General features: G+C 43.2%; 1 protein-coding gene across 1 annotated transcript in view; it reads right to left on the bottom strand.

Annotated features, from left to right (window-relative positions):
• The window catches only part of ZMAT4 (zinc finger matrin-type 4), a 390,826-nt gene that overhangs the window by 231,281 nt on the left and 146,719 nt on the right, over positions 1 to 12,826 (bottom strand). Inside the window, exon 3 of the mRNA XM_006141679.3 lies at positions 9,729 to 9,818. Coding sequence (XP_006141741.1) covers positions 9,729 to 9,818 — 90 coding nt within the window. The remainder of the gene's footprint in view (positions 1 to 9,728; positions 9,819 to 12,826) is intronic.

Genomic DNA, 12,826 nt, shown 5'->3' with positions numbered 1-12,826 from the left:
TCTTTCTAGCAAGTGCACATGCCCTATAGCAAAAACCCCTCCAAAGAAAAAAAAATTAATGTCCATTTCCCCCACTATCCAAATAAGTTCTATAATCAGAAACTATATCTATTGTATTCACCACTAAATTCTCAGCAACCCACGCAGCTCCTGCCTTGTAATAGGCAACTGATTATTACTCCTTACTTGAAAGAAGAGAATGAAGAACATGGTATGCAGCCCTTGGCTCCCAGAGCCCAGTGGCACTGCACTTGAATCTTGGCCATGTCACTGACAGGGCGTGTGGCTTTGGATAAGAGACCGGACTGAAACTCCAGTCTTCACACCATTTTAAGCAGAGGTAATAAAGATTCTTGCTTATATTTGCAAAGTTCAAGTGAAGCATCTATCAAGTATTTAACACAGGGACTGTCACATAAAAAGGGTTTAATAGGTGGCATGCTAAGAAGAGAATATGCACCACGATATGTCAGCAATAGAATAATGGCATTCCAGAGACACAGAGGGGGGCCGCAGGGCTCTCTAGCAATCAAAGACCAAGACGCAATCTCCACTGGTAAAACACAGAGTGACTTTCACAGCCGTCTTTTCAGAGGATCCCTCTCTCCTCTCCTCTGCGTCAGACTGACAGAAGTAATAACTATGATATATATTATGGCATAAATGAATTTCAAACCAGAGTTCCAAGCTAGAGCGTTTGTCTTGGGCCTAGACAAACCTGTGTGACTGAAGCAGGGTACTGCGCTGTCCATCAGTGAGGAATTCGATTCCCTTTTTAAACGATTAACTGTGTGTTTGCATCTATATAACAAAAGAGTTTTATTCCACTAATGGGTATGGTTTGGAGAGGTGATTTGTAGTAACAAGGAAGAACATTCTAAATCTGGCTGTCCTAGAAATTGGAGTTTTTGTTTGTTTGTTTGTTTTGTTTGTTTGTTTTATGTTTTTGCTATAGGGCGCGTGCGTTCACCAGACAGACAGAGACAGACAGATAGAAAGCGAGAAATCACCCCCCAGGGAGGATGGCCACACCGCAATCCCTCCTCCCTTCTCCTCCATTTTCCTCTCGGGATCTTGGGCATGCACGTACACATGCCCAGCATGAGTTTTAAGCCACCGGGTCCGGGACTCAAACTGCTGTCGGCTATATGGGAGTTCAGCAACATAGCCATTACACTAACTGCTAGTTCCCCGAAATTGGAGTTTTGTTACCATAGTTGGCTTTGGTGTTTGGAGAACAAAAGAAACAAATCCTCCTCACTGTTTCCACAGATTCATGGGCATCAAACAAATTCTTACAATATACCCTGTTCTTAAATGTCAAACTATCTGTACCAAAAGAAACAAAGCAAGACAGCAACCACACAGATACTAGCCTGGGGGTGGAAAGGACCATTCCTATCAACCAAAACCTTTAGCCTGTGACCAATGACAACTAGAATTCTGCAAAGTGATAGAATACAGGTAACCTTCGGCCCACAATGTCCTAAAGAGACTATTCCTGTGAGCAGAGGGACGCACACCTAGAGGAGTGATAGGCCCTGTCCATTTCTCAGAATGATCCACTCCAGACAGGGGTTGGCAAACGTTTTCTGTAAAGGGCTAGATAGTAAATATTTTAGGCTTCCCGGGACACAGAGTCTCTCCTGCAACCACCTGCCCCTGTCGTGACACTGGCATGAGACAACCAGAGACAACGGAGAAGAATGAGTGTGGCCGTGTGCAGGCATACTTTATTTACGGACATTAAAAGCTGAATTTCATGTCATTTTTATGTGTCCAGAAGGAGGACATACATTATGCTTCTCTTCATTTTTTCCCCCTAAACATTTAGAAATGTGAAAAACCATTCTTAGCTAGCAGACCTTGCAAAAACAGGAAGTAGCTGAATTTAGCAAGTGGTTAATTTCTGACTCCTGACGTAAGGCAGTGGCCCACATAAATAAATACTAACTCATACCTATTGCCTACTGGCTCCCGACTGTTCTTCAGATTTCCAGACAAGGACAACAGCCTCTCCTTAACTAGACTAGAGAAGTTTCATATTGCACTGTAGAGACCTGGAGAATGGGGCTGATGTTCATTGATCCTTTATTCCCAGCTTCTCTCATCTGGAGCTTTACACAGTACTGCTTCAGTCTCCTCTTCCTAAGGGAACTTTGAGGAAAAGACTGAAAATATGTACTTAGCTCCTCTCAGATCCCTGGCATCCAGAGTGCTCTCTCAAAAATAAAGCTATGGCTCAGTTATGGTAGCAGGACCTGGATGCTGCTGCTTGGCAGGCTGAGGCCACGTGGGAGGCCCAGGTTCAATTCCCAGCCCACTCTCAAAAGCCAGGGTTGGTGGCACGTGGCTGCTGTCTGAGACACTTGGAGGCTCAGGTGGGATAACTGAGCTCTCGGCCAGTGTTGGCAACATAGAGCGACTCTGTCTGAAAGAGCCTGACTTGGTGGCATGCACCTTTGGTCCTGTCTACTCGAGAGGCTGAGGCAGAAGGATGGTGACATAGCATGACTGTCTAACACAGCACACCACACGAATGCACCTGCACACAACAAAAGAAACATAAATTTCTATGTGTTTGCCGCTAGGCTGGTAGATGAAGGTGCTTCAAGAGATGGCAGGGGCCGGCAGCTTCCGGTGGTGTAAATGAAGACAATGAACAACACTCAGCAAAACCACAAATGTGCATACATAATGACACAGCAATTTCACTCCAAGGATTTGTGCACACTTGTACACACACACACACACACACACGTGCACGCTTGGATACCCGAGAAAGAGGTGCAAATGCACTTGTTCATTATTCCGTTCTTGATCATAGTGACTGACAGCAAATCCCCAATTGCCCACCAGAAGGAGCTCATACCATGCACTTGTTCATTATTCCGTTCTTGATCATAGCGAATGACAGCAAATCCCAATTGCCCACCAGTAGGAGCTTATACCATTAAGGGAACATCCATAAGACAGAATACTATGCAGCTGCCTGAGTGCATGTGTGCATACATGTGTATGTGTGCTAGCACCCATGCACACTTGATTCTCTTTATCTATAGTCAGTGTGTTCTACAAAGACACCCTAAACACTGAATTGCCAAATATTGTGCACAGCTCCTAAGGGAAATACAGAGCTAGGCTCCTGTGAGCCTGTCCCAACATTTTGATCAACTGATCAACACAGAACTTGGTTTTACGTATATTTCTGTGTAAAGACACACAAGTTAGTTTCCATTGTTGATTCACAAGTATTAGACTAGGGGCCAACAGAACTGCAACTCAATCTGACGAAGCCCATCTGCCACGTGCATTTTCTCCCTAAGGTACATCACCATCTCCTGTGCTTGGGCATCTTTTGAAGCACTGAAAGCACAGGACTATAAAAAACACAGCACTTAGTGGACAGCAGAAAGGACACTTATTTACAGGCTGGACTGAATCAAGAAAGTAGTGTTGTCACCTTGTTTCACCTCAGCTGGGCACACGTGTGTTGTGTGGCTCCGATTTGCCACTATTCTCAACATCTGAATGATCACAAATGTGCATGGGTATTTACTTAAGGTATTATGTGCGTTTTTGAGAATAGTCAAGTTTTCAGACACTAAATTCATGAATAATGAGGGTGTACTATGTGTATGTTACACATGCATGCACACACAACACACACAGACATTACCTCACGTAGAATGACCTCCAAGATATATTAGGTGAAAAAAACACAAAGGTAGCACAGTGTGTACACTCTATCATTAGGTAAATTTTGGAATAGGACACATTTGCTTATTATATATGCATAAATACCCCTGGAAGATAATTCATTGTCTATGATTAACTGAGAAAGTTGAGAGGGGAGATTCCTCACTGTCTTTCTTTTCTGTTTTGATCACTTAATTGGCATCTCTATTGTAAGACAGCACACCATGTCAGTAGGGAGAGAAAGGGAATCGTCTCAGGAAATGACAATCTGTGGTGTTTCATCACTAATCATCATGACTCACTTCAAACGTATATTACCAATACCCCTTTATAAAAATAAACACGACAAAAATCCCTATGTCAGTGAGTTAAAGAACCGTGGTATAGTAACTGCTAGATGTTAGTGAGTTAAAGTCTCCCATTCATTTCTTCCCTGAATGCTGACTTTCGGTAAATGACAATGACTTATTTAAAATTCTGTCTGTGGTCTCCTTTTCCATTTGTGTGAAGAGAAAAAAAATGGGATAACTTATTTTTAAAAATACTAAATAGAGAGAATAAGAAAGGCTGATTATCTGGAGGCTCTAGCAAGAAACAAAGAAAAATGAAATTTGAGAATAAAGAGGATCTGGATGGTGAGACTACTCCCGAACAGTACGTGACAGTGGAGAAACACAGACTCTCTAACACTGCAGAGAGGTCTGTCTACACTGGTTAAAGACACAAAGATGCTAACTATTCAGGGAAGAAACAGAGAATCAGTGATGCTTTCTAATAACCTATTGGAGGGGCTGGCAGATGGCACGGTGGTTAAAGGCACTGGACTCCCACATGGCCAAGTGCGGTTCGAGTCTCATACCTGGCAGCTTGCTTTCCCACTTTCTCACTTTCTCGCTCCCTCCCTCCCTTTCTGGTTAAATTAATAAACAAATAAAGTTAAATAATTCTTTCTGTAAAAAAATAATCTATTGGAGAATAGTAAATATATATATATGTGTGTGTGTGTGTGTGTGTGTGTGCATGTGTGTGTGTGTATACACACACACACATGCACACACACACAGAAAGAGAGAGAACCTCTTTACAATCATTATAATTGCATTAAATTAGCCCCTGAATTAAAAAGCCAGTTCGGCATTTTGGCTGCCACTTTACTTTCTGCCACTGTACTGAGTAACGCCCTCTGCCTAAACCGCATCTAATTTAGGATGTGCAAATGCATTTGGAGACAGGGTCTTTGAAGATGTGATAAGAGGTCATTTGGATAAGCAGGCACTGATAAAATGGAACACTCTGGGAGGCTGATCCACATGGGAAGGTTCAGGGTTCACCTCTAGGACCTCCCTGAAGACATGGGTATGACCAGAGCCATGGTCCAGGGCCTGCTGAGGTGTGGGGTGGGCATCGGTTTTCATCTCAGGCCTCAACAATGTGTGCAAGTGATGGTACTTCCATGGCCTTATCTGCACCTTTGTCATTAGAAGCGTTTAGAGGAGACTGATCTCCTCCTGCCTGTATTCCAGGATGTCAGGGTACCTATCAAAGTGAGGCTCTGTCCCACATATTGGGTCGTCAGGAAAGTCGTGGTGTATTTCTGATAATCTATTGGAGAATAGTAAATATATATATATATATGTGTGTGTGCATGTGTGTGTGTATACACAATTTCTCAATTGAAAGGCATAGAAAAGCATGTCACAACTTTCCTGACGACCTAAAACCACCGAGCTCAGGGAAAGCATATGACGATCAGGAGTGACAGCCCTGATTACACATGCCAGATGGTCAACTCTTCCCACTTGTAGAGGGAATTGTATTAACTCCGCGGAAAAACGCTATTTAATGTTGACTGGTAGTTTAGGTGAACAGTTACCCATCGCTTTCCAGAATCAGAGAACAACAACAAATAAAGCAAAATTAGGTCACCTTTTTACTTAAAAGTGGTGTTCCCCAAATAGATCATTTTCCTTTCAAAAAACGGGATCCCTGGGTAAGAAGATAATAAAGTGGCCATTGGTGACAAATGAAGACTCGATGGACCCAATGATCTGTTTGGCTCTAACGCTCAAGAGATTACTGAAAATTTCTCTAAGTCAATCAACTATAACAACTTATTTCAGATTTATTGGGTCGCTGGAAAAGTCATCATGCATTTTTTCACAGAAAAACACATCATTACTTTTCTGATGACCTAGTCATTTTATACTGCAGCCTCAAGGGGGAAATGTCTTGCTCTGAAATTTCAAAGAAAAAAAAAATGCATAACCAAAAACACTCAGGAGATCCGAGCAAAGATTCCAAAGAGTAAAAGCTGTGAGTAAGGGTTTAAAAAGCTAGAAGTGGTAAAGTAGGGGCTAGCAATGAGTTCGAGTTTTTACGAAAACAGTAACGACGATAAAGAAGGACAAGTAACTGAAGAAGAAATGGTAACAGACTTCCAGACAAATACCAGGAGCTCGTCCTCACGTGTTCCTACATCTAAGTTACCGTAACTGGGACTGGGCGCCAGAAGCACGTGGAAAATCAGGGCCACGTTTTCTGTCTTCACTCACTTTGTTGGGTACTCGGGACAGACATGAAAGCACTTCTTAACCAGGTAACACTGGATGCCAATCACAGCCCCTGGGAGCTTGAGAAGGGTGAGGAACAGAGAAGAGAAGGTGCTGTGACCTTCTGAAACACGTGGGACTAGTGAAGACAGTATGAGGAACAATAATGCATGCACTAAGTGCCTAGAAAAATAAAGTGCTAAGCGAAGAGAAACTGGTTATCTCAGTTAGATCCCATGATAAACCTGGACATTAGCTGTTCTTACATCCCCATTTTTATGACTAGGTGAAAATAAACAAAGACCAACCAAATGAGGACAAGCAAAGGGCACTACTCAGAGCTCGTTATAGCAAGGGAGTCGGCCACCATCATGCACAGAGGGAGAGGACTCAGAGGGAGGCAGAGGAGCAGGAACTTTAGAGTAGAAAACAGAGGGATTCAGGTGGACCCTGGTGAGCATCTACGGGCCTGTGGAAGCTGTAGGTGAGCAAACTCGAGGCAGGGTGTCCTCTGTGATTACTTAGGGGGCATGCTGGCTTTCTGCTTGCTTCTAAGTTGGAAGCAGAGAGCAAAATCAGGGAAATGGATAGCAATAAATGACGTGCTGGTCATTTGGGCTCTGTTGTGAAGGGATTTTGTATGGCTTCCTGGGTTGTTGCTAGAGACAGCAGCCTAACACCCTACAAGTCTAACATGGCAGGCCGCCCTCCTGGACAGGTTGCTGCAAGTCTCAGCTCGGAATTCTCTTTTTATATATGGTCTAGAGATTGTCCATCTGCACATCCAGTCTTTCAGTCCTTAGGTAGGAGTCTGTACAGAAGAAAGATGGTCCAAGTGATCACCAATACACACTCAGACCCAGTGAGAGAGACTAGGGGCAGCTTCCACGCTGAATCAATATACCAAAATGCACAATGGAAATGGTATACTCGCCTATGACATGTCCACACAGTGTCACACAAACATCAACTGGCCCCTCAAAATTAAGATTATTTTGTGGATTTTTGTAAAAACTGATTTGTTTTTATATTTTGATTCATAAGTTATAGAAGGATGACTTAATAAATCATTGATAGATCAGAGTTTTCAAAATCCAGGTTACAACAGAAGAAAAAAAGTTTTTGAAGTCATCTCTGCCAGAAAATGCATGTAAATGCTTCTTATTCCAAAATACAAATACCTTTCCTTCCATAAATCATCCCCACAGTCCCGGGAGGACAGGGGTCTCGGAGGGCTGAATTGCATCATGAGAGCAGCAAGGACCATGTTGTAAAGTCTCTACAAAGATAGCCCCAGTGTTGGCCAAAGACAACCCTCTGTTGGCCGTTTCAAGCTCTCCCCAGAAGCTCGGGTGTGAGTGTGACATCTACAACTAGAACGCAAGGGGTCTGAAAGTCCTCTGCATCCACATTGCTCATTGTCAAGTGGCCTTGAACCCCACTGTTTCTGACCATGAGATAAAGACAGCGAGTGAAAGAAGGATCCAAACACCATGCTTGGACCATTTCAAGGGCGGGAGAATGAATTCTGATCTTTGTCCTAATACCCATCTAATGGAAAGGGTGATTTCAGCATAGCTAAAGGATTCTCAGATTATAAAAACAAGCCAGACTGTTTAGGCAACTGTCCCATAGCTTCATAAGATTTTTTAAAAAATAAAAATGCACCTAAGAAAGTGGTATCTTCCATCCTCACTCCTATAGGCTCCACCTGGTAAAATCCACTCAAGTCCAAGCACAGAATGCTGGTTGCTCAGTAACACCGTCCCTGAGCAGAACCCCTTGGCATGGCTCCCTTGCCTTTTGTCCCCATGGTTCTTTGTGCAGAATGTTAATAAACATATTGCACTATAACAGTGATTTCTAATACAATGTTCATTTCTTGCCCTATACTAGAGTTTCTTTAAGGCAAGTCTGTGTCTTATTTATCTCTGTCTGCTCAGTGCCCAGCATGTCATGGTGCTTCATGGTTATCATTTCATTCAATATTCTCAACAACCTGGGCAGGCAAGTAGGAGTATCATAGCTTGACCCAGAAAACTAAAATGCTAAGAGATCAATTATGTGCCCAAGGTCCTAAAGCTAGGAACTGACAGAACCAGACTTCAGTTCCGGCTCTGAACAGCGTGTTACGGTCTCATGATCCTTTTGCCTCCAAAGAGTTCTAAATGCTGCCTCATAAGGCAGAAAGGACAGCTCTACCACTGCCCAAGTAGTCTGTCTACTACAGCCTCGTTTGTGATGCTAAGAGGCGTGCTTGGGATTCATGACCCACACCAGCCCTGATGTGGACACCTCTGGTCACATTCGCCTCCCTTGCCCTCTCTTATCTCCTGTGACAAATACCTCAGGTGGGACCAGAGGTTGGTGTAATGGCTATGTTGCTGAACTCCAATGTAGTCGACCACGGTTCAAGTCCCAGACCCAGTGGCTTAAACTCAAGTCGGGCACGTGTACGTGTGTGCCCAAAATCCCAAGAATGGAGAAGGAATTGCAGTATGGTCATCACCCCTGGGGTGTGATTTCTAGCTTTCTGTCTCTCTGTCTCTCTCTGTCTTTCTGGCAAGCACACGTGCCCTATAGCAAAAACCTCTCAAAAAAAAAAAAAAAAAAACACCTCAGGTCAGATTTTGCAGTGTTTCCTCAATGATCACCCATTAATTTTTAATTAGAAAAGATCAACGTCTGCATGGCAGCAGAAAGGAAACAAGATCGCAAGCGCCATGGAAGGCATGGGGTCTAAATTCTGTCTGCAACCTCCTCCTCACTCAGAGGGCAGGGACTTCCGCAATGAACCTGCAGTGTCTACTGAGAAGGGCCTCTGTGGGAGTGGGAGTGAATATTCCACTCATTAGGAAGAGCAGCCCCTGCTGGGGGAAGGCATACTTATTTCATCAGTCTTTGCCTTGGCCTGACTGAATTCAACCCTTCGGGCTGATTTACAGGCTCAAGGCAATTTGATAATTGTCAGTGTCTTCCCAAGTAAATGCTCCCTCTGGGAGAAGGGGCCATGATCAAAAGGCTTGAGTGTTTTTATTTGCAAGATACACACATGTTTCATTATAAATTAACAAGCAGGCACTCCATCTTGCATAGCAGGGGAAAAAACAAAAGATGTGAAAAGCGAAGTAGCTAATATTTCTGACAGGTTTGCCCCTAAGGTTGTGTCTTCCCAGTCCTCTGTCTTCCGGAGGCCCTGTTGCACCTTCCCCAGCCCCCTTTGTACATTCCCTCTACATGGCTCCAAAGCAAGATCATTAAAAAGTCCTCCAACACCATACCAGCTTGTTCTGGGAGAAAAGAAGAAAAAACAAACAAAAAACGACTTGCTAGCATGTAATCATTTCTGTTGTATTTGAAGAAAGCTGTTTCCATTCAGCTTTTCTAGTAATCCGGACAGGACTAGAATTCCTACACCTGCAAAGTCCTTAGCAGACAGAACACACGGTCCGAGGCTATCACCCGGTAGCAGATACTCACGTTTTCTGACCGAAGTCTCTTGGCAGGACACCCGCCGTCCCTGGGATGAAGCATGTAATACAGTCGGACTTTGCTCGCATGTTTCCGACTCTAGGAAGAAAAAGCAGGAGATACTATAAAACAAAAAGCATTTAAAATTCTTCAAAAGAAAGCCAGTGAAACGCAAAGAAGCCTGTTCAGTCAGAAACACTTCCATGTGCACCTGTGAGTTATACCAGATGGCTTCAGATAAGCCAAGTGACGTGCCAAAAGTCTAAAGCCAGTATAATTCTAGGATGAGAAAAATAGTAAGGAAGAAAGGTAAAAGCATAGCCCAGAGTGCATAACGTGTCTAATTGTTCTCAAAAGTAAGAACAGGTAGCAAAGAAAATAGCACATGATCAATGGTAACAAACAGACCTAGTGATCTCTCTTACTCTTCTGCTCTGCCCTAAAGGTCTGGAGACAGAAATACTTCACGGGGAGCCTGGTACACCCGGGGCCTCCAGCTATCAAGACACCTGCTCAAGGTCAAGAATATGCTAATTTCCCTGATTTGATCATTATACAATATATGCATGCATAAAAAATTTATGATGTACCCCATAAACATGTTAGTTAGAATGAAAGAGACCAGACCCTGTAACTCAGTGGTTAAAGGAGCCGGATCTCAGACGGCTGGCCAAGGTTCGAATCCCAGCCCAGCACTTAAAAACCACAACAGGTATCTCTAGCCTGTGTGTCCAAAACCCTGATGGGATGGAGAAATAGGAGGACTGGGGCGTGACCGTATCCCATCCATTAGGGTGTAATTTTTACCTCTCTTTTTACTCTCTCTCTGACAAGTAAGTGCATGAAGTTTCTGGCAATAAAAAATTAATAATAATCATTTTTTTTACAAAAATGAAAGAAAAGAGGAGGGGGAAGAGAGAGAGAGAGAGAGAGAGGCCCTCTGAGGTCAACTGTCAGGAGAAAAAAAAAAGAGAGTATATGCAAGTCTGGAGAGTGACCAGAGCCCAGGACACCCACAGGCTAGCTGGCAGGTGCACCTGCTCAGGGCTAGCAATATTACTGAGTTCTGACACTGATGGTCAGGGCCCAGCATGGAGAACCTGATCTCTTCTTAGTTCCATTTTCCCATTACTCCTTTGCTCAGCTAAGGCCCACCCAGACCCCTGGCACTTTTAAAGAATACTAACTTCAAGTTTCCAGCTGACGCAGGAGGCAGAGGATAAAGAATACTAAGAAAGTCGTTCGGTTCAGAATCCTCCCTCCACTTCTGTGCTTCCTGGTTGTGTGATTCTGGACTGGTCACATTCTGGAGCATGCTTGTCCCCTAACAATGCCTAATCTCCTCCACGTGCAATATGAATATAATGGTATTTATCAAGTGTTCATTAGAATCAAATGAGACAGTGCATATGGAAAAGGGTAATCTATATGACGCTGAAACACGCCTTACTATGGACTATGCCTATGGCCGACACTGAATCCAGGGAACTAATTCCAGTCCCCTTTCCCTCTCCTTTACGCAGAGACAATTTTCTTCTTTTCAAGGCTCTTATCCCACTTTCTCTTTATGTATAGTTGTTCTAGCCAGCCTCCTGGATGACGGTTTACTTGTATGGATTAGCCACAGAGGCAAAGTGGTTTTCAGAGAACACACACGGCCAATTGCATCTTGTTTACAGGATATATTGTAAATCCTTTCTGCAGACTTTCCTCATTCATCACTTTATAATTCCTTTATTCTGCCGAGAGCAAGGAGACTGTTTCTAAATAGTCCTGAACACTTGTAAGGCCTTTAAATGGGTTTAAAAGTGCTAATGGAACATGAAAAGTTTTTACAGACATATAAAAGTACTCAAGTGTGATTTTGAAATATGTTGCCAACACTTGTAGTCATTTCCATATTAGCGTAGGTTTTAATCAAGGGTTGTCTAGAATCTTTTTTTGCCTGCAAGATTGAGTGGACAGAGAAATATAAAGAGACTTCAAAAAGTTCGTGGAAAATTTAAACTACAAATTGAGAGCCAGTCCCATGTCCTGTTGGTTAACAAAGCCTGATCTCATGTGGCCGACCAGGCTATTTAAATCCTGGTTCCCGTAGCTTAAACACATCAGGCATGTGTGCACACATGTCCCAAATCCCAGCAGGATGAAAAATAGAGGAGAAGGGGTTGCAGCATGACCATGCCCCGTCCGGGGGTGCTTTCTCCCTCTGGCAAGCACACATACCCCTTGGCAAAACTAGAAAGTACAAATTTATCTGGGTGCACAACATTTTGAAATCTATGCACAGTTTTTTCATAACATGCATTTTCCATGAACTTTTTCAAAATAATTATTTTATTTTAACTTTATTTACTTATTTTAATTTGACCAGAGGGGGAGAACGAGAGAAAGGGAAAGTGAGAAAGCAAGCCTCCAAGTCCAGGACTTGAACCCCAGTCAGCCATGTGGGAGTCCAGCCCCCTTAACCACCACACCGACCACCACGCCCCTAAACTTTGAAGACTTTTCATAGACACCTGCGTGGACAAATGTCAGACAATGTGACATTATTGTTCTGCTCTTGTGTGCTTTCTGCAATGACATAATGCAGACAGCATTTTCTTTTTTAAATCAATATTCTGGTTATTAAAATATGTATATGTTTTCTATAGTTCTGTTGGTTTATTAGAGGTAAGGGGTAGAGTGGCATTAGGAGGGCTGCTGTAGTCAAAATAAAAATAATAATAAAAGGGAGAATTTTAAAACCCGTAGAATGCTGAATATGGACAGAGCCCAGAGAACAGCGCACACAGATGGCGTTAGAGACAAATGGTAGCCATGTGAACCTACATGTGGCTGAAGCAGATTTTCAAGTTTGCTTTTGTCCCCAAAGAAGAACCTGTCACAGTTCCTGTGTCCCCATTCTAATCAAAGCCCTGGATTCTCAGAGAACAAAACCATAGCAAAATTGGAAACCACCTGATGTGGTCTGTTTTATTCCTGTTTTTATTCCCACTTTCCTAAAGTATTTCATTGCTTTTAAAAAGATTTTCTGGGGCCAGCAGATGGTGTGGTAGTTAAGGTGGCTGGACTCCCACATGGCTGACCATGATTCGTGTCCCGGA

This window comes from Tupaia chinensis, unplaced genomic scaffold (genome assembly GCF_000334495.1).
Source record: "Tupaia chinensis unplaced genomic scaffold, TupChi_1.0 Scaffold000061_1, whole genome shotgun sequence".
NCBI lineage: Eukaryota > Metazoa > Chordata > Mammalia > Scandentia > Tupaiidae > Tupaia > Tupaia belangeri.
This window is presented reverse-complemented; position numbering and strand designations above follow the sequence as displayed.